General features: G+C 35.9%; 1 protein-coding gene across 10 annotated transcripts in view; it reads left to right on the plus strand.

Moving 5' to 3' along the window:
• Nucleotides 1–17,819, plus strand: part of LOC134527598 (kinase D-interacting substrate of 220 kDa) — a 354,998-nt gene extending 337,179 nt beyond the window's left edge. For all 10 annotated transcript variants that reach the window (XM_063360420.1, XM_063360425.1, XM_063360428.1 and 7 more), the window contains one exon: nt 15,076–17,819. In XM_063360420.1, the coding sequence (XP_063216490.1) occupies nt 15,076–15,833 (758 nt within the window). In that variant the 3' untranslated portion in view covers nt 15,834–17,819. The remainder of the gene's footprint in view (nt 1–15,075) is intronic.
• The last annotated feature ends 4,613 nt before the right edge of the window (nt 17,820–22,432 follow it).

Raw genomic sequence — 22,432 nt, forward strand, 5'->3', positions numbered from 1 at the left:
GTCACTGAGACAGGGAATACTATGTGTTAAGTTTAAAAGGGACTCTCAGGGAAATCGGCTGAAGTAAGAGAGTGGGAACCCTGGGATGGTTTCTTAATGCAGGTTGTGGCTGATTACTTCCTCAGGATCCCTGATTTGAAATGTATGAGTCTGTCTGTCTTCAATGACCTAGCTGTCCACGAAACATGAAACCACATTTCTGTACGTACTTATGTCATACAAACGATCCAGTGATCATAACTAGTAGACACTATAAACATACATTTTTGAAGTGAAACTTTTGTTTGGGCACGATGAGAGTAAAATTTCAAGGCCAAATTTTAATGCAACGTTTTTGTGAAACATTTTTGTGAAACGTTTCTGATGCAAAAAGCACAGAGACTACATATAGTAAGAGAACAAATAAAAAGGGACATGCAATAAATATCAGAATAAGAATGCAAGTAATTAATAAAAAATGTCCACAACATCAAATCTCTTTAAGGCTGACAAAATGACAATTTTTTCCAGCCCTGTACATACATAGAGTGAAATAATTTTTAAAACTTTAAGTAGGAAGAAAAAAATAATTCAGAAAACAAGGAAGTGCATGTCTGCAAAGTAAGATATGTGAAAAAAATACACAGGTTTTAGAGTAATCAAAAGTCACATAGTGCTTTTACTGTGGGTGATTTTTTTTTTTTGTTGAATATTAATTATGTCAAAATTACTAAAACTATGCACCTGCTGAAGATGCGAATATTTTTTTTTTGTTTGTGACATTTGCTGTGAATAGCTGGCAGTAGAGCTGCCGACAGCAAATGCATAGAAGACAGACAGACTTAAGTTTTTTTTTATGTTCTCTTTAATTAATTTCAAATTGTTAGATATTAACGAGTGAATTTTATTGCTGAATTGAAGTAAATATTTTACAACCAACCAGTAAAAGTTTTTAAACAATAAATTAGGGAATGAAATATCTTACCCGTCAGTTGTTAGTAAAATTTTAAGAAGTGTACTGAGACTCAAAAACTTGAACTGAGTCAAGCGAATATCTTTGGCTCCACATGACTAGAAAGTTAAGTTAATTTTACTCAACAAGATGAGCCTCAAAAGTACTTTTTAGGAAATGTAGGATTCACACAACCTTAGTTACACACCAAAATTATCACATTTTGGCATATTATTATTATTATTATTATTATTATTATTATTTATTTATTAATTCCAAAGGTCCCGGTGTTTGAAAATAAAGTTAAGATTAGGTTAGTTTTAGTCATTCACATTAATACCCAAAATTAAATGTTACACTTCCAAGAAGCAAAATTTCGAAGCGATACAAATGCACATTTTTTTTGGTATGTAACTGAGATTGTGTGCATTTTAAACTTCCTGTTGTGAGCGTGTACGTGCCTACCTGTGACTAGCTATTACAACTGCGTTTGACACAGCTAACACGTCACAGTTACTTATATTTGAGTAATTACAGATGATAATGCAGTGTAGTGTAGGTTAAGGATAAAGTATATTATCTGACTGGCAAATTATGGTGGTTGGCTGTATTCATGTATGGTTAGTACCAAAACTAATAACATTTAATAATTAAAGCAATGTCAAATTATTAATATATATTATTGATATTAAAATTTCAACACATAGGTAGGTACAACACTTGAACTGAAAACTCATGATCTGAATAAGTTTGCATAGAAAGATTATGTTCAGATTACCCTAACGTTGTACCAGCTTATAAATACCTAACCTACCAAATACAGATAGCCATATATGAATGAATTCGGGTCCAGTTTTGATACTACGCCATCATTACTGAATTCTCAAGGGTTGAAACTACCGGTACTAGCTCAATTTGTGGTAGAGCAGGTCACTCAAGACTTCTGGGTAGATCGGTGGATGGTTGCAGGAACTTGTAGAAAGGGACGCTGCAATAGAGTTCTAATCCACTACGACTTCCGTAGGCTACGAATCAGTGACTGGATCTGCGACACCAAAATGGTCCTGAAAACATGGTACAAGGAAAGTTCTCACCACGAGATGACAGGAATCAGATGTAGAAGTCGTGATGCTGGAAGCACTCGCGAAACGCCTCGTATGTCGTGGTAAGGCGTATACCTGTATTCTGAGGTAGATGAACTCAGAATACTCCTATCTGAATACTCTGTTAACACTGTAGTATCTAACTATCGTAGCTGACACTATCTTCTTGTTTCCATTGCGGGCACCAGGTTTTTGGCAACACATAGCAAAGGAAAAGTCTTCTCTCGACCATGGCGTCTTAGAATCCTCTCTATTCCTTCCTTTTCAACCTCAACTTCCCAGGATTGTTGTAGCAACCAGCGAGCTCGCAACTAGCAGGAAGAATACTAGGCAGTCGTAGTAAAATCCAATGTACTGTAATTAAACCTGTGTTTAACTCATGTAAAGCTTGCAGAAAAAGGAATAGGCGTCCAAAGAATAATAAATGAAGACAATAAATTATTAAAGTGCTGCAATTTCCAAAGACTAAACATACTGACTTGCCTTAGCTATCCCTATTAGTGTGATTGCTTGTACAACTTATAATACAAATGCATATTTAAATATAATAATTAATTTACAATAAACATGAGATAATGAAATCAACCTGTAAACGGGTGACTGTTTACACTGTCAAATTAGTTTTAAGAAAAATCTGCAAGGTACTGTAATTAAAAGGTAGTTTCTGGATATATGTAGGGTTTTATGTATGGTGCTTTCTACAAAGAAAACTTTTATCCATACTGCTTCCTCAAATAAATTTACCCGATGAAATAATAATATTCTTTGCAAAAAATACAATAAGGACAATCTAGCAATCACTTGGTTATGTTGATCAGAGCGCCAACTAATCCTAGGCCTTTACCTTGGCATTAGCAAACTGAGTTAAGTTACTTTACTTTTGTAAAATTATCAAATCGTTTAAGAAAATTGGTTGTTTTATTTAAAGCTAGTCACAGAGTTACGTTGGCATCGTGAACAAACAGCAACAGACAATCTATGACATGTCGCGCTACCTAACTTTCACAAACAGTATATACTGATAATCAGAAAGTAAACCCCAGCTGGTTAATTTATCCAAAACAGAGTTGCTTGGGATTAGTAATGAAGGGATTAGTAAAATCTTAAAATTCACACAAGCAATTAAATGTCAAATTAAGAAACTTGTAACAGCAGAAATATTATTACATGTAACAAAACTAGTTCAGTCCAAGAGTAAAATAACTAAGAGACTCATTTTTAAAGTAGGACTACTGGTGGATGTTAACATTAAGAGTAAGGAGTAGCAACAATCAATAAGTAAAGCAAAGTTATCATTTTAATTGAACTTCACCACATACTGCAAATGTATGAAGTGTAAAATTATATATGATTTTTGTATACCCTCAACTACTCTACCTAAATACACTCTAATATCTAATACATATACCTGGTTACACACTCATCCAAACTTTGCATACATACATTTTGTAGTGTTTTTCTCGTTACATTAATGATCTATGGGAACTTTGCTGTATACTAATAGATTCAATCGTCAGTTTCGGGAACTAGTGTAGCTGGTATTCATGACGGTACTGCCTCTGCAACTATATTTGTTTCTCCCATTCGATGTGAAGCGCCGCAAAATTTGTAGGTAGTCGGATAGAAGTGGATGTAGTGGATTTATAGCACTTGGCGACTCTTCATATGACTGATCGCCTAATAAGAGTCTCTGCTAATAACACACGATGACAACCAAGACTTGCTGCATCACAAGTCTGTTACTACTCTATGAAAATATATTTGTAAATATCTGAAGTGATTTAAAGATCCAGTCACTGATTCGTAGCCTACGGAAGTCGTAGTGGATTAGAACTCTATTGCAGCGTCCCTTTCTACAAGTTCCTGCAACCATCCACCGATCTACCCAGAAGTCTTGAGTGACCTGCTCTACCACAAATTGAGCTAGTACCGGTAGTTTCAACCCTTGAGAATTCAGTAATGATGGCGTAGTATCAAAACTGGACCCGAATTCATTCATATATGGCTATCTGTATTTGGTAGGTTAGGTATTTATAAGCTGGTACAACGTTAGGGTAATCTGAACATAATCTTTCTATGCAAACTTATTCAGATCATGAGTTTTCAGTTCAAGTGTTGTACCTACCTATGTGTTGAAATTTTAATATCAATAATATATATTAATAATTTGACATTGCTTTAATTATTAAATGTTATTAGTTTTGGTACTAACCATACATGAATACAGCCAACCACCATAATTTGCCAGTCAGATAATATACTTTATCCTTAACCTACACTACACTGCATTATCATCTGTAATTACTCAAATATAAGTAACTGTGACGTGTTAGCTGTGTCAAACGCAGTTGTAATAGCTAGTCACAGGTAGGCACGTACACGCTCACAACAGGAAGTTTAAAATGCACACAATCTCAGTTACATACCAAAAAAAATGTGCATTTGTATCGCTTCGAAATTTTGCTTCTTGGAAGTGTAACATTTAATTTTGGGTATTAATGTGAATGACTAAAACTAACCTAATCTTAACTTTATTTTCAAACACCGGGACCTTTGGAATTAATAAATAAATAATAATAATAATAATAATAATAATAATAATATGCCAAAATGTGATAATTTTGGTGTGTAACTAAGGTTGTGTGAATCCTACATTTCCTAAAAAGTACTTTTGAGGCTCATCTTGTTGAGTAAAATTAACTTAACTTTCTAGTCATGTGGAGCCAAAGATATTCGCTTGACTCAGTTCAAGTTTTTGAGTCTCAGTACACTTCTTAAAATTTTACTAACAACTGACGGGTAAGATATTTCATTCCCTAATTTATTGTTTAAAAACTTTTACTGGTTGGTTGTAAAATATTTACTTCAATTCAGCAATAAAATTCACTCGTTAATATCTAACAATTTGAAATTAATTAAAGAGAACATAAAAAAAAACTTAAGTCTGTCTGTCTTCTATGCATTTGCTGTCGGCAGCTCTACTGCCAGCTATTCACAGCAAATGTCACAAACAAAAAAAAAATATTCGCATCTTCAGCAGGTGCATAGTTTTAGTAATTTTGACATAATTAATATTCAACAAAAAAAAAAAATCACCCACAGTAAAAGCACTATGTGACTTTTGATTACTCTAAAACCTGTGTATTTTTTTCACATATCTTACTTTGCAGACATGCACTTCCTTGTTTTCTGAATTATTTTTTTCTTCCTACTTAAAGTTTTAAAAATTATTTCACTCTATGTATGTACAGGGCTGGAAAAAATTGTCATTTTGTCAGCCTTAAAGAGATTTGATGTTGTGGACATTTTTTATTAATTACTTGCATTCTTATTCTGATATTTATTGCATGTCCCTTTTTATTTGTTCTCTTACTATATGTAGTCTCTGTGCTTTTTGCATCAGAAACGTTTCACAAAAATGTTTCACAAAAACGTTGCATTAAAATTTGGCCTTGAAATTTTACTCTCATCGTGCCCAAACAAAAGTTTCACTTCAAAAATGTATGTTTATAGTGTCTACTAGTTATGATCACTGGATCGTTTGTATGACATAAGTACGTACAGAAATGTGGTTTCATGTTTCGTGGACAGCTAGGTCATTGAAGACAGACAGACTCATACATTTCAAATCAGGGATCCTGAGGAAGTAATCAGCCACAACCTGCATTAAGAAACCATCCCAGGGTTCCCACTCTCTTACTTCAGCCGATTTCCCTGAGAGTCCCTTTTAAACTTAACACATAGTATTCCCTGTCTCAGTGACCTATATGGCAAGAAAAGTGATATCTTACAACGTTACAACACACATTACTAACAAAACAAATTCCAACAAACATGCAGAATCGATTATGAAATGTTTTCATGCCAAATAAACAGTTTGCAAACTTTAAATAACTCTGCTGACCTGAAAAAGAAAATAAATATATTTGTTTGATCAAATTTGGAAATTATACGTTATTTATTGTGATCAGGTAACAACTAAAGATATTTGATTGTGCTTCAACTCAATACAGAGTTGTTTGTATCACTTACCTTGATTAATTTTAATAAAATCAGATATGGATTATTAAGGATACACAAAAACTATATGATTAAGTTTGATTAAAATACAAAGCAGTTTAAAGACATTAAAGATACTACATAATATTTAAAAAAAAACTTGTACGGTTTTATAAATTATATTTCGCCAATTTCCCTGTGTTTTCCAGGTTTCTAAGACACTTTTACAGTTTCCTGAGTTTTCCTCGCTTTCCAGATTTTCCCTGTCTCCAGGAACCCTGCATCCTGGCACTTGCGTAGAATTATTTCGGAAAAACCATGGCAAACCAAAATCAGAATGGCCAGGCCGAGATTTGAGCCCAAGTCATTCTGAATGCGAGTAAAATGTTTTTCTGTTGGGTCACCTCACTGTTTTTAATAACATAAGTATATATACAATAACAAATAAAAAAAAACAGGAAAGAAAACGTAACACATTTTAATACTGCAATAATCTCCATGATTGAAATGTGCCAGACATACCAGCATAAAACAGTCACAACAATTTTCTAACATGTTCGCAATTTGAAATAAATAAAAAAGAGCAATATGGCATTCTTCAACAATACAAGATTATCTTAAACATCAAAGAAGAATGTACAGTAAAAGTTTATCTGAAATTTAAAAAAAAAAAATTAAAAAACAAACTTTTTTTAGAAAAATATCAACATAAGAAATATAGAAAATTCTTTTTTACTAATAACCTGCCATTTCCCCTGAATGTCACAAATTATGATGAAGTCAAGTTTTATAGATGGGAAGACACAAGGCCTGTGTGAATATCAGTTTTTAAGTTCAAATGTGATCTGGAAACAAATATTAAAATATTCTGGACTATAAATATCAGATTTAGGGGATTTTTTTTTATATAATAGTTTGAAAGTAATATTTTAGCAAATACTTGTACGTGTGCAACGGCAAAATATATTTCACCTTAATGTTAGTCAGTATAGTCCTGCTAATCTTGACCTCGCTAATCCATTCATGTGGTTAATCCCAACTGGATTTAAAAAAAAATTCTGTTTTGCTAGTTAATCTTGCATCCATTTGTAGGTCATAAAAACTGATGTCTGCATAGTATTAAAACTACAATGAAGCTGTAGGAAAGTTGTATTTATTAATATATATATACTTTTTTATATTTTCACCAATATAAATCTTGTATATGTGCATTTTTCGGAAAATTCCATTTAATCCAGACTTTCGGTGATCCGGACAGTGTGCGATCCCACCTCAGGATTAGCAGGGCTCTACTGTACATACAAAATTATTATTGTTTTCTTGCTTGAAAGTTCTTTAAAAGTTTTCAATTTGTATATTTTATAGGCATCTAAACATCAGTGAACACTGCACATGTTGAAATACTGTACGGCTAGTTAAGTTTGGCCCACTAATACACTGCAACTGGACATGTTTACATTTACCATGTATACTGAATATAATGCAATAATTGTTACCATAACTGCTAAACCTAAAAGTAAGAGTCACATTATATGTAATTGCAAACTTTTATGTGAATTTACAGCCTGGGAACAGCTTAGTTGATAAACCACATGCTCTGTCTCCTTACACTGACTCCCAAGGTCCAATGGTACATCCATACATCATAAGTCTTGAGTTTCGAAGTTTTGAAATGCTTGAAATATTTAAATGTCAATAAAACTTGAGCTTTTACAAAGCTTTTTTTTAACTTTTGCAGTAGGCTCAAATATATATAAAACGATGTGCAACTACATGACCATCCTTCTAGGTCTATCTCTAAGCACACACATTGCCAAAGATGTTACTATCAACTTTATTTTTAAATGCATAAAACAATGTTGTCTTGTCTAACCAGTTCAAGTATTCTGTTAATGCAAAATTAACATATATTGTTCTTTGATTTAGTCCTGGACTTAAATTGTCTTTAGATTAAATTGAATGAAATTTTGTTAGAGCACACAACAAACTACTACTCTGTTATCCAGTCCGTGATGGTGACACGTCAGTTCACCCTACGTGAGCGGTTCTATGCACAGCAATGTCTGTGTATCGTACGGTATGTTGACCGTATACAGTACAATGGCACATGCACTAGTGAACTGCATGGAGTTACTGCGCAGTGCCACGGTACACAGCTACAGTCAAACGCTCGCGTGTATGACAATTGCCAATATGGTATTCCACACAACAGGGATTCAGTGTATCTCATCGTAGACAGCAACAGATCTAGCAATAAATGAAGCACATCTGGACGTACGTTCACCGACATTCCTGGCCCCTCCACATGTTATGGATACGTACCCAAAATTTGATATTTTTTTTTTTACACAACTTGTACTATAGAAATGGTGTGTTGCTTGATGCGCTCGGGACCATGGTGCTAGTGATAAGTTCACTATCCCCCATCTGGCTGAGTGTGACCTAGATCGCTCACGTGTGGTGGACATCATTGTGAGGTTACTCATGTTTCTCCTGCCACTGTATTTTGTTGCTGCTTCATCACGCCGTCTACTTTTCTCATCTGTGTTCTGATGAGTCCTTGAGACTACGTCATTACTGGGTGAATTGTGATCAAATCTATATAACACAGATAAGCATGTCAAAACACCCAATAACACCGAAACTCAAGTTAACACACCACACAGCACCGCAATGCAAGTGATATCACGGAACTAAGTAGTATTTAACCAAAACTTAATCCAAATCTTAAAAAAAAGCAATCTTTTAATGTTTGAAATTCAAGAAATGTCATTTCCGGACAAAACATTGTACATGGATCAGAACTCATTTAATTTGTTTTGTTGGGAATCTCTTATTGAATCACTTTTAAAGCACAAGTTCTCGATTATTTTTATTGTTCTTTTTTAGATGAATTTATTACAAACTATTTTATCGTAAAGATGCAAATATTGATTTTACCACTATTTTGGTGGATTAAGTATTAAAAAACAGCTTTTTGTAAAAAAATTAAATCAGTTTTTCATAAATGAAACTGAACTAAACATAAAACCATAAAGTCTTGTCTCATCGTGAGACTACGTAATTACTGAGACCGTGTCGACAACCAGCAGGGACAGGGTGGACGGGTGTGAGTACTGGCTGATCAGCACGTCCCACCGGGTTAGAGAGGTCGCTCCTGTCAGCAACTGCACAGTTGGGTGGTGCAGTGGTGAGAGAGTGAACTCGCATGCCACGGGATTCGACCGTCCCGATTACGATTTGCCGTTGCTTCCTGAAACCTCTGCAGGCGAGTGCCTTTCCATAGACCATGCAAGTTCCTTTCCAGATACCCCTAATCTGTGTGGTTGTGCTTTGTCATCTGTGACCTGGCTGGCAAAAATGTGCTAAGCCCGAATCTAAAAAAAAATCTGCAGCCAGTTCCAAACCTATCTGGAACAAGACGGTGGAAAATAGAACATAAGTCCAAAATTTTTTGAAAATTTATTTCACTTGTCAAGTACATAACTGAATACACACAGTGACAAATGCACATAAGTAGTCTCCCGCTAATCCGGACCCTGCTTGTCAGGGCATTGGTAAATCTGGACAGGATTCTATGAATAAAAGTAGGATTTATAGTTTGTTAATTCTGCATCATTCCGTAGGTTAAAAACCCACTTCTACAGTTACGATAGCTGTTTAATAAGTTGTATTTATGAAGGGGGGGAAAAAACATATTTTTATTGTTTTACCCATCTAAAACTTGTATTACATGCATTTTAAGGCAAACTCTTTAAATCCTGACTTTCTGTGATTCGGACAGGGTCTGGTTTCACCTAGTCCATATTAGCGGGACTCTACTGTGGATTCAATGTTGTTGTTTTTTCTGTTACCCACATAAGGAACATATCCATCAATTTATAAATAAATTATAAAAAACATCAAGTTAATAATTTAAACACATATATTTTACTTAAGTGCTTTTTTTGCCCACTAACCATAGTTTATGTGTGCTTCCATCAGAAATGTTCAGAGTAGCTAGATTGTACTGTATTCAGTTATGTGGCTGCACACTCCAGTAACAGCATTCTGCCTCCGAAGCACCTTGCACGGTTAGTGCATGTACAATGGCTGCCAGTGTAAATCCATGTATGTTTCATGCACGCACCCCTGTGTATTTCCTATTTCCTACGCTTCGCTATGCTCTGCAGCCGCTGTACACGACAGTAGTGACCAGGTTTGTTAGACATACCATTATTAGGGTATTTGTTCCATAAAAATATACGCAAATATAGTTTTAATGAAAATAAATAATGAAAAGTGTATAATGGCAAACAATGACTTTGAGGATTGGTACGAATTGTGGGTGTCTATGATAATACTATAATTTTTATGCCTAAGCTTAAGAAGGGAAATATGAGGTGCTTTAGACCCTAATCGGAACTTACATTTAAACCGCCAAAGTTTGTCTGCCTGTCATTTCGAGTTTTGGTGTTCAGGACTAATGGGTTATTCTTACATGTACATTAGCCTTCCAAGTAATAATCAGTTGGATCCACTTTTTTTTTCCACATTCATGTCTAGAATTAACCCGCCCAGTCTATTCATCACTGAAGTGGACACACCATATCACACTGATACATGGAGTATATCAAACCTTCAATGTGTGGGTTAAGCTGAACATACATTCTAATAGAATTCTTTTATGGCTATAAAATAAATTTTATTTTGCTTTTATTAATTTTATAAAATACCTGTACATTAATATTATTATAGTGTAAGATTATTACCACACAAAAAATAATCCAAATAATTGTTTAGTTACAGTAAAAAAAATTGAAACTAGGTATATCTTAGGAATTGACTAAGTGTGAGTGAAAGTGTTAGATAAGTACGTACCTCGAATCCAGTTCTTGAACTAAAATATCAAGAATAAATTAATATGTGAGCAAAAACATAGAAATATTAGATTTTGAAGAAATAACCAATGAATTATTTTAAACAAGAAAATTTGTGTACATTTGGGATACATGCAATTTCTGTTTGGTTCAAAAATAGTCCTAGGACCGCTAAACGAACATTCTCAGATAACTGCAACTGGTGTCAGATACAAACATTTCTTCGTAGCTTTTGCAGAGATGAATGGTGTATTTTGTTAACTACAAAGATTTTCAGTATTTGAATTTCTGAACTTCACTTTAAAAAAGAAAAATATTTATCTTTTTCCCTGGATATCAAATATTGTGAATAATAAAAATTTTGTACCCTAATTTTAAGTGTTACAAGAAACACCTGCATTGGAATAGAGAGAGAGCTAAATTAATTAGTAAATTTAGATTTTATACTATACCATTATTTTGGCCAGTGTACCATTATATTGACCTTTTTAGAGACAAGGTTTTATTTTTAGGTTAATTTAATCTTTTAAATTGCAAATTCCTGTGTTTTTTTATTTGGTTTATTCATAAAGATAGGTAGCATGTAATTTAACAAATATAACATTTACATGTTTCATGACACTTATTTCACCGAAACAATAATTTTGGTTGATACATGATGCATTTTACAATATAATAATTGGTAATAATAAGAAAATATGTAAGTATTTGTGTGTTTTCAAAATGCACCAAAATCATAATGTAAAAAAGTTATTTTTATCAGTTGCAAGAACAAAAAAAAGTAAAAATTATTTTTCCAACCTATTTAGTAGTTATATACATTTTGGTAAAACCTTAATGCTAAAAAAAAATTACATTTTTTGAATTAACCATATTTAAAAAAATACTAAACATTCTTTCTGAACTCAGAAGTATAAAATAATTTTTTTAATAAGCTCAAAATAAGAATCATGTAATAAACAAAACAATTAATTTTAATGGATAAAATTGCATGGGGTACTTGAAATCAGTTGTCTTAAATTTTCTACCACTAATGGTTATTCTTTAGAACAGAGTCACTAAATTGCTCGACATGGATTGGCAGAACGAAGCGGTGGGGAGACAGCGCATGCGAAAAACGGCACGGTCCAGCTGTATATTATGCGTTCTAAAAATATTCAGCGCACTAATGAAAGTGCAGCATTTAATTGTGTATCTGTGAAAATGTGAAAATAGTAATTGTGTATGTTGTAAAATTAAGCACAGTGTAAAACGGGGCAATACGGAAACATTAAATTAGCACTAGATGTCCTAAGTTAAAGAATGTATACTACCTCTTACAAAGGCTGAGCCGAACACGACGTAGCATTATCACTATCACTATCACTATATTCATCACTGCTGTCCCTTACACTGTTACTTGTTAGAGGAAACGAATTCGTCATCGTCACTATCGTCATGTAAATTTATTAAAAACTGGTCCATTGCCATGTTCATTGTGCAGTCCGTCTTCCAGTATTCAGCTTTTAATTTTTCTACATGATTGCAATAGCCTACCCAGTCATCCTTTGTTTCGGAGTTAACAGTATCCAGTGTGTGCGTCTGAAGTGCTTGCACGGAGAACTCTCACACGGTATTAAATTCCCGAATGCATCGCTTTATCTTTGCCCACGCTAACTCTGATAGTGTTTAACTCACACATGTATGGCAGGAGTTCGAATGACATGACGTCCTGCATTCTTAAAAAGTCGATTAACCCAAAAAGTCAATACATGACTTATGCACCAAATAGAGCATTACAAATTCAAGGCAATGCCATCTATTGACAAAATTCTAACTGTTTTAAGTACCTTTAGTTCGCTATCAGCCTCAAGCTTCACTAAGCGGACGGGTCTCACCAAGGAGAAGGATAGGAAGCTGCCAGACCTTACCATGTGTATGACCATGTGGCGGACATAGAAAAATTACACAAATTTGCTGTTTGTCATGTCTATGACCTATCTCCCATGATTTTCTTTTATAAAACTGAATTTACCCCTTTTTCACTCTCTTATGGATAGAATTTTATAATTACATATAGTCTATATCACTCTCCGACCCTTAAACTATCTATATGAAAAAAAAAATTATGTCTATCTGTTGCTCCGTTGCTGTGTGAAATAAGGACAAACGCTGTAAATCCAACAGACAGAAACTGAATTGGCACTAAATGCAGCGTTATACTGTTTGACAAAGAGCTAATGTTTTGTGACAGAAGCTAAAGGGCATTTCACACTGTCAAATTTTGCTTCAAGTTACATAAAATTATTATGAATTTGGATCCTTTAAACATCACGTGACATCACGAATACATCATAAACATGAACCATCTCGTTCTGTGTCCAGGTCATATGTTCTGTCCTCGCTGTATTTAGAGCTCGCTAATTTTGCAAAATAAGGTCAGGTTTCGTTTATTTTGTATTATCTTTGAACCTATGATATCTGGTAAGATTATGTTTCTTGGAATATCTGCTAGTCAAGGAGTTTTATCAGATGGTTTCTTTTTCTTACATTTAAGTATTTAAATAATGTGATTGTAAGAATTTTGTATAACATTTGTGGAAAAATAAATTTTTCAGTTTAAAGCTTTCAAGTGTAAAGCTGTGCCCAGGTAGTCTGCACAGCTAAACCATGTGATGGACGGTGTTTCAAATCCTCGCCAGGTGGAGCGCTAACAAATGCACAGGCTGTTAGGGAAGTGCATGGGAGGCAGCAGCACGAGAGACTTGTGTGAGACAGCATGGAGTTTGGGCTTCACTTCTGGTGACCCCATACCTGGGGTGCACACAAGGGTTACGGGTGCCTACTCGTTGGGAGGAGTGGGGGGACCAGAGAGAGCTTCTGCAGCACATAAGCATACCAGATATTACCATAGTTTCAAATAACGTACAAAAAAATTATATGGGACATGACCTTTGCCTCTTAAAATTAGTGAGACGCAAAAACAGCGAAGCCAGAATGTGTAACCCAAAGTTATGATATGCTATGTCAAAGACAGTTATCATTGACAGGTTGTTTCTGTAGAGGTTTTGGAAGTAATTTAACTAAGTTTGCAGTTTGAAATGTTTGCTTTTTGGTACTTTGGTTCTCAATGCAGTGTGTCATTTTTGCAGAAGCTCTCCTAGAGTTTGATTGGAAGGGAGAAGGTAGCATTTCAAGGATATAGAATGTTCCTATTCCATCAAAGAGTTTTGTTGCTGTTGTGTTCTATATTGGTTCTTTACTGGAATTTTTGTCCATAATTTAGAAAGGCATTAGTATCTATTTTTATTGAAATCTAACAAGTTTCAATCACTTATCAGTTCCCTGAAATGTTTTAAGTTTTTTTATCAAATAAAGTGGCACCTAAATATATCTATAAAGAAAATTAATTATATAATTTAGTGGCCAGAAAGCATTTTCCTAATTAGAAAATTATATAAAACAAAAATAATTGCAACTTCAAACAGAAAGTAAATAGCTATTCAGTATATAATTTTTACTATACCAGTTAAAGTATATGAAACAAAAAATTTTCAATTTTAATTTAGTAGAATACTTGGTATTGTATTTTTTAAAAAGACCTTTAGATTTTAAGTCAATTTAATGACTGCTTCTAACATTTTCACTACAATTCAGCCTCGTAGAGATCTGGTAGCAATACTTGCCCTTTTGAGAATAAAGGACTCCAACAGGAATAATGTTTTTTGTTTTTTTACAGAACTCTGCATCGTATGGCTATGCACAGAAGTATAAGATGATGGATTCTCTAAGATTATGTACAGGGCTCCGAACCACTTGTCGCCAACACTGAGCTCATGATTGTGAGTCATGTTGGACTATAAACAAGACACTCGCCACAAAATAACGGTACATTTGTGAACACAGCCACCGAGTATCTTTATTGGACCGACACAAAAAAGTTTGTTAAGACTTGTGCCTAATACTTAGAAAATATCACCTCTACTATCTGCTTTCAAGCGACAATGCTGCACAAGGTGTAAATCACCTTCCTTCAATACAAAATAGGTAAATTAATAAATTATATGTACAGGCATAGCGCCATCAGTATTTCATCAGATTTCAGTTTATACTCCCTAGTTTTGATACTTACGAAGTCCCCCTGCTAGGAAGAATGCTCGACTCCACATGCACTTCCTGTTACAGTGCCGTGTGATGTGTGCAGACTGCGGTGCGCACGGCTGTGAGGACACGCAGAGGGAAGACTCGCCAGTGCACCAGACGGGGGCAGACACGGATAAGGCCCAGCGTCATGGCGAGTTGCAACGTGCTGGCTCGTGTAGGAGCGTCTGCACGTCCAGGCAGCTGCAGGTGCTGGCGGCCGACGAGCCGTGCTACTGCTTCGGGCGCTCTGCGGCACGGCGCTCGCACTCAGACGAGGGGCGTGCTCGGGCGCGGCGGTCCAGCTCCTCTCTGGACGAGGGCTCCCCCCCACGCAGCCCCGGCTCCAAGAGGCCGCGCGTCTCCCTCAGCCTGAGCGAGCGAGACGGCGAGGACAGCGATGACGAGAGCACCCCGCTGGTCTCCGAGGCCTCCGCCCCATCGACGGGCCCCTACGGTGCCCTGCCGGGCGAGTTCTTCAACAGGGGCTTTGCCGTGTCCAGCGGCTTCGGCAGCGACACGGCAAGTAGCGCAGACTCCCCTTCGTCCGTGACCACGCCCGTCTCCCCGGTTGATAATGGCAACGACTCGTCCAGGGACGTCTGCGCGGACCGGAACCTGTCCTCGTCACATGGCTCGTCCGTATCGCTCTCTCAGCTCCTGGAGCCGACCGGCAACTACTACCACCTGGTGGTGGCAGGCGGCAACACGCAGGAGCAGGTGTCTGGGGGGAACTCCCGCCGATCATCCGGCTCGCTGCCACGGCAGGATGCACTGGATTCCCTCAGAGAGCCCAACGAGAACCCAGAGACCACCGTCTGACGCTTCCTTCGTTGACCATCTTGCTGGAGTCTAATGTTCTTACCTGCTAGGGGCCACAGTGGTTGAGTGGCCAGATTCAGGTGATCCGGGTTCACGTCCCTATGTGGTCAAACCATAGGATTTGTCCACAAGTGGGAGATGTGGCAACAATTGCAATGAGTCCGTGAGGTTTCGTGGGGTGCTCTTGTTTCCCCCGTCTATTCATTCCGACAATGATTCATTCTCATCTCATCATTGCTTACTGTATATAATGACTTTTTCAACAAGCCACTATGACCATTCATTTCATTTCTTTCTTGCATTGACAGTGAGGGAGTGCATTACCGAGTTTTAACTCGAGGAGATAAGTCTTTTCCATATTAGGATTTTTTCTATTTTATTCAGTTTCTAAAAATTTATTCTAAATCTTTTTAACTTTAAATGAATGAAAATATCCTCCCAAGTTTTTACACGTGAATGATGATGTGTTGACCAGCTCGGAAGCTGGTAGGAATCCTTAGCCATCGCCACAAAAAGGGGGCAGGGATATGACTGGAGTGTACTAGGCAAGGTAATTCTACGTTGTTCGCCATTGTCTTCCACAGCATGGTTCTGAAGGGATAACACTAGGTACAGCCCTGAACCTCGGAAAGTAAATTTCCCACAAGCAAAAATATCCCCGACCCGGAACCGGAAATCGAACCCAGAACTCTTGGCTCACCCGCCGGGGGAGCTCTAACCACCGAGCAAGCAGGTCGCACTTGCGCCTCGTTTAATTCCGATTTTACTAACTGGCTGTTGTTTACGACTGTTGGGAGGCAGTAGCTGATGATGTCACACGTAGAACTGAAACCATTGTAATAATAACACTAGTCTATTAAGGCATATGTCAACAAGTGTCATATGTCATGTGTAGCCACAAAATGTAATAGGAACACAACTCTGCAAACACTATATGATAACTTTGGAATTTATGACTCTATACATATAATATAATTACATTTTATGAATTGAGTTGCTAATTTTGCTTGTGTCACGAATGCACAGATAATAAAATATTATTCTCAAGTGGCTCGTGTAATCTTAAATGGCATACAGAAGCCAAAACATGTGAAATGTGTGAGGTTGATTATGCGATATTGTTCGACTTTTTGTCTGTACAAAACAAACTCAAACAAGTTTCAGTGTGACTGTCTCTTCATCCCATAGAGGCTAGTTTCTTGCTGTCTCTGTTGAGACAACGCTGCTAGTGAACTCTTGTACATTTGAATACACTAATAGTCAATTGTGACCACGCTGAAAGGTCCCTTCATATTTAATGTTACTTATTATATCGCCATTTTCTTCAAAACTTTCGTGAAGGTGGGACAAGGATGCTGTAGTCAAGTTGTCAGATCACTTGCCTCCCCACAAGGTGACCCGGGTTTTTAACTGCCGGCAGGGTCGAACCCTCAGTTGAGGCTAGTCGAAAATGTTACATGGTGGGTTTTCTCAGGGTGCTCAGGTTTCCTCCCTCCTGTTAATTCTGTTTGGGCTCGATTCACATCTAACCACCCCTCACCATCTCTAATGACCCCAATGTCAACAAGAGATTTGCCATAGTTAGTTCTATCATGTCATTCAATCATCATTCATTTGATCAATCATTAACAAATGACAATGCTCTAATTGAGCCTGTTGGAAGGAAGTATACAGAAGGCTGTGTGTGCGTTATGCACAATTATTTGCTCTCTATTTTTTTATGTACTTAATATTTATTACAAAATGCATTTTATCTCATGGCAAAGGGGTGAAAATATGACATACAATTTTGTAGGTTCAGTGTCATTTGTAACTGTTTTTAGATACATGGATATTTATTTGTGTGATTATTTTTAAATGTTATTTTTTAAAACTAATTGTTTATATTTTGTGTAGCTAAGAACTTCCTCTTGTTAAAATAAGCACTAGAGAATGAAAAAGTCTAAGTAAGTTTCCTTCATGAAATAAACTTATTATGATTTAAATTAATACTACATGGTTTTATTAACCATCATAATATTACTATCAAATAGCTGATACAAGTTGTTGGATTTTTAAACAGTTACATCATAATGTAGTTATACCTTATTTTATAATGTTTTTATTTTCTCACATGAAATAAATTAACAAAATTTTTTTTTATTTGAAGCTTAATCATGTCTCCTCCATGAAAAAAGAAGTCATTTAGGTACTGTGTTATGTTGTTTTTAAATTTTTTTATATATTTTTAATGTGGTTTGCTTGTTTTCTGCCACATACACAGAATGTTATAACATTATAATTAATTCCAATATTTCTTTTATTATTTTTAAGTAATATTTTTACTGCAATCAAATACAAGTTTTATTTGATTAAAAATAGCATTATTAAAGAAAAAATGTTTATTTTTTAAATGACTTATGGTAATGGCTTAACTATAATTTAGTCTTGCTAGTTAGTTGACTTTATTGAAAACACTGATTAAAAAAAATTGTTTAAATAGTAAGAGTAGATCAATTATCATGAAGGAACCCATGTTACAGACAAAAAACAAATGGTTTTGTTTATTCATACCATCTGTGTGTAATTTATGTCAAATTAAAAAATTGCAGAAAATCTACTCTTTGCAAAAAAATAAACCATTAATCAGTAATATTAGTTTCCAACTGATCTATACAAATTTTTTTTTAAGTAATTTTTTGTGTAGTAAACATGATGCTCTTCCTTGCTATTTATTTTCTGTATTTTACATTGTCATTGAATAATCTTTGTATGTCTAGAGACTGAATCATGTTGTGGTATATTCTACCTCCAGGCAAAGTGCCACTACTGTTCTGCTCATTATCAGGTGGTAAACTGTTCACTTGCTGCCGCTCGGATAAGACCATCTCCGTCTTTCACTGAACCACGTGAAATTTGCACGACTAATGGCTTAGTGATTACCAGTGGCTAAATCGCCAAATGTTTACCAATGACTCGAGGTCGTCTCTTTAACGATAATCCAATTACACTAGGTGCAAGATGTAGGACAGCACTAGGGTAAAATCTACTGCAGAATTGTAGGGTCTCTATGTGGTCTTGAGAATGAAATGTTCAATGTCTGTTCTGTTAAGTGATAATTATCAATCTGAGTATAAAATTTGTTTTGTTTGTTTCTAACGTGCTGGCGTGCCCACCGGCAGGCAGGAGGCTTGCCTTGCCCTGATCCCTGTGTTGTGTGAGGCATTACAGCACGTAACCACGACAGTTTCTCTGGCAGTGTGTTTCTGTGGGACCTTCTTAAGGGGACTGCCTACCGGAACTTGTTAATATTTTCACAAGGAGGCGCTAAGGGTGGCACCGGCACTTGCAGGCCAGTGAGTGGCTGTGATGCGTGCAACTGCCACACTTTAAGCAATCACCTTATAGTTTTATCACTGAAAAAGTGTGTAACCAAGTTCAAAGCACACATGGTGTTATAGATATTCAGTTACAAAGTTTTGAGATGCAGCAGTTGTAAAATAAATTCCATTTCTACTATATTCAAGGGCTTTGAATAAATATTTACCAAAATGCTGCATGTCTCCAAAGTAGGTATCCTGCATAGTATAGAAATTTTTTTCCCATGCGAAAATTAAGTGCCAATATCTTTACTAGTTTCCTGTGCAAAAGAATATTTCAATAACTACTGCACAATTTACAATCTGTATATAAATATTTTAAATGGTCCCAGCATGTATTCATAAACACACTTACAGGTGTACTGTATAATTCAAAGTTTAAAAATTTTTAGTACTGCTGCTAGACTAATGTATATATGTATATGTAACCAAATAATTTCCTTACACATAACAGTCCTCTTATGTAAGTCATACATGTCTGTAATCATATGTTATCCAATCAAGGGGTTTTAGACTGATGTAAATATTATTTAAAAGAAGCATGGGTGCCTAAATAACTGTTAATAGTATTGAGAGTACATATATTTCTACAGTGACAATATGGATAGTTCGGTGTGTCTCGTGACTGAAAATGCAAGGCTCCCGTGGAAAGACATTTCTGCAGATGACAATGTGATTGCTCCGAACGGAGTCAACTAAGTAGTTATGCTGTAAGATGTGCTGTATTTTGGTAGGTTTGATTTCACTGCATGCATAAATCAAATACAGTACGTAAACATGTTGGTTTAGTTGTATATTTTCATCTTATTGGTACCTTACATTTCCTGTTTTTTTTATGTGTGTAAATTACTTTTTGTGTGATACGTAATGCACAATTCATCACCGAATATTGTATTAGTTTCACAGAGAATTCAAATGCTCATACATCAGAATGCCCGTAGCTCTGGTGTGTTGTTCCTCTCGCTCCGCACCCTTGGGGCAACAGCCTCCGTTCCTTATCCTCCCGACAGGGCGCTCGGAGGTCGAGAGATTCCCGCCGGGGTTAAGCCTTGCAGGAACTTGGTGGACGTTTCTGTGAGTCATCTCAAGCTACTCTCGTTTTCCTCCACCCATTTGTTTTATTGACGAGATGTTAAATTCCCCAACTCTGTCCTCTGGCCCAGCATATTTCCCGATGATTGTCAGAAGAGCTTAAGTAATGCCATATATTCAAAACTAATAAGGATTAGTGATGGGCTCGAATCCCAATCTTCTCGAATCCAAGTCTCAAATTTGAATCCCAAAGAGTACCTTCAGTTTACCTCTATAATCAGAATACACCTAGCCCTCACTTAGCACGACTAATTTGTTCCTAAAAATGCTCGTGTTATACGAAATCGCGTATTCTGAAGCATTTGTTTCCGTAAGTAGCAAGGCTAATTTATTTAATGTGTTCAAAATTGTGTAGGAAAATATACTCTACGTAATATAAATGCGTTGAATAACACTAAATATGTCACACCATTTATCTTTATATGCCTCCCATATCACTTTGTATGACAAATACGACACCGCGTAAAGGGATATACGTGGCTATGTACTTTATCGTCAGTCGGCTGGCTGACTTGCCCGCCCGAGCGTGACCTTCAACTCACGTCGTGTACCTTTCCAAACCATCCTTTACTGACAGTGAAACCAATATTACTGTCCGGATAATTACATTTTAATTTTTCAAAAATTAAAGTGCTTATTCGCGTATCACCACCTGGTTCACACCAATCCTGTCAGGCCAATGATTTTTTTTTTCTTTTTTCATTGCAATATTCATTTAACAACTATTCCCACGTGAATCATCTGTTCATTTCTGTTCTGGTATCTAATGTCAAATATATTCCCGCTAGTACAACCAACAGCATCAGACTTATATAAATTTTGGTAAGAGTCCTTATTTCGTACGATTGTGCGCACAGTTGACCGCTTAAAACTAAAGTGCGACCAACATAAGCGTGGCCTTCATGACAATCTGTGCGCCGTAATACTTGTAGTTTTGTCTCAAATACTTGAACACGATGCATTATGAGTGATCAAGTACGTACAGTTTGGTTTGTGGCCAGGCGACAACGGTACAGCACGGCGGCATACGCGCGGACGTAAAAACATTTGGTATTTTACACTCCATAGCCGCAATTTATCTTGTCATAGCTGATAGTGTAGTCAGACCTGCGTACGCATCTTTTCCCCCCTTGTTTGGCTAACTGTATCCCATGGCACATCTGTTGTTTACAGAAGTTGAAACAGACATTGTGGCGTCGTACTCAACTTTTTTTTTTTTTGCCTGCGGAGATTTTGTCCCAACCAAAATTTGCAGACGTGCTATTCAAGACTGAGGCAGTAAAATTCACTTTGAGCCAAATGAATCCGCGCAATCTGAGGACGTGCTAAGTGAGGGATAGGTGTATAGGTTTCTAAGATCAAAAATTAAATAATATACTAGAAATTAAAAATATTAACTATGTTGAAACATTTAAAACTTTAAATGTATTTCACAAGTTAAGTTTCCAATATCAATACATATTGTATTTTATTTATATATTACATGTTAAAAGTACAATATCTTGGGGGATGGTAAGAGAATGTGTATGAAGAGAATAATTTAATTAGTAAACTTCAGAAATTATCACTGTTGAGTATTTTAATTTAGTTAATTTCTTCTAATATATTTTATTATCTGTTTCCTTGAATATTGAATCTTCAAATACTAAGGATTTGATTGGATTTGAGGATTTGAGGTTTCTTTCACCCCATCCCTAATAAGGATTGAACCCCTCAAAATCAAAAATAATAAATTTCTCTGCTGTCGGGACAGTTTTCCTTTGGACACAGCAAAACCGCGCCATTCATAGTGGATTGTGTTCTGGTAGCCAGTTCACTTTCATAGGAATACATTAGTGTCTTATTCAGTGAACTTTGATTCACACTTTTAATAGTGATAAACAATCAGTAGCTAAATTCACATTAGCCTACACGGATATCTTCAAGTCGGATATCTTCAAGACATAAATACGTCAGCTAAATACATACTATTAAATGACTGTTGATACATTTTTTCCCTGTATATTTAAAAATAAGTCAGCTATATTTGCCATTGTTGTACACTAAAACTACTTAATGTGATTGTTATATCCTGTCAAACTATTGGTTCTTTTGTTACTGTTGTAAAAACCATATATGTATTGAGATTGTGAAAAATTTGCTTGTTAA

Source organism: Bacillus rossius, chromosome 1 (genome assembly GCF_032445375.1).
Source record: "Bacillus rossius redtenbacheri isolate Brsri chromosome 1, Brsri_v3, whole genome shotgun sequence".
Classification (NCBI taxonomy): domain Eukaryota; kingdom Metazoa; phylum Arthropoda; class Insecta; order Phasmatodea; family Bacillidae; genus Bacillus; species Bacillus rossius.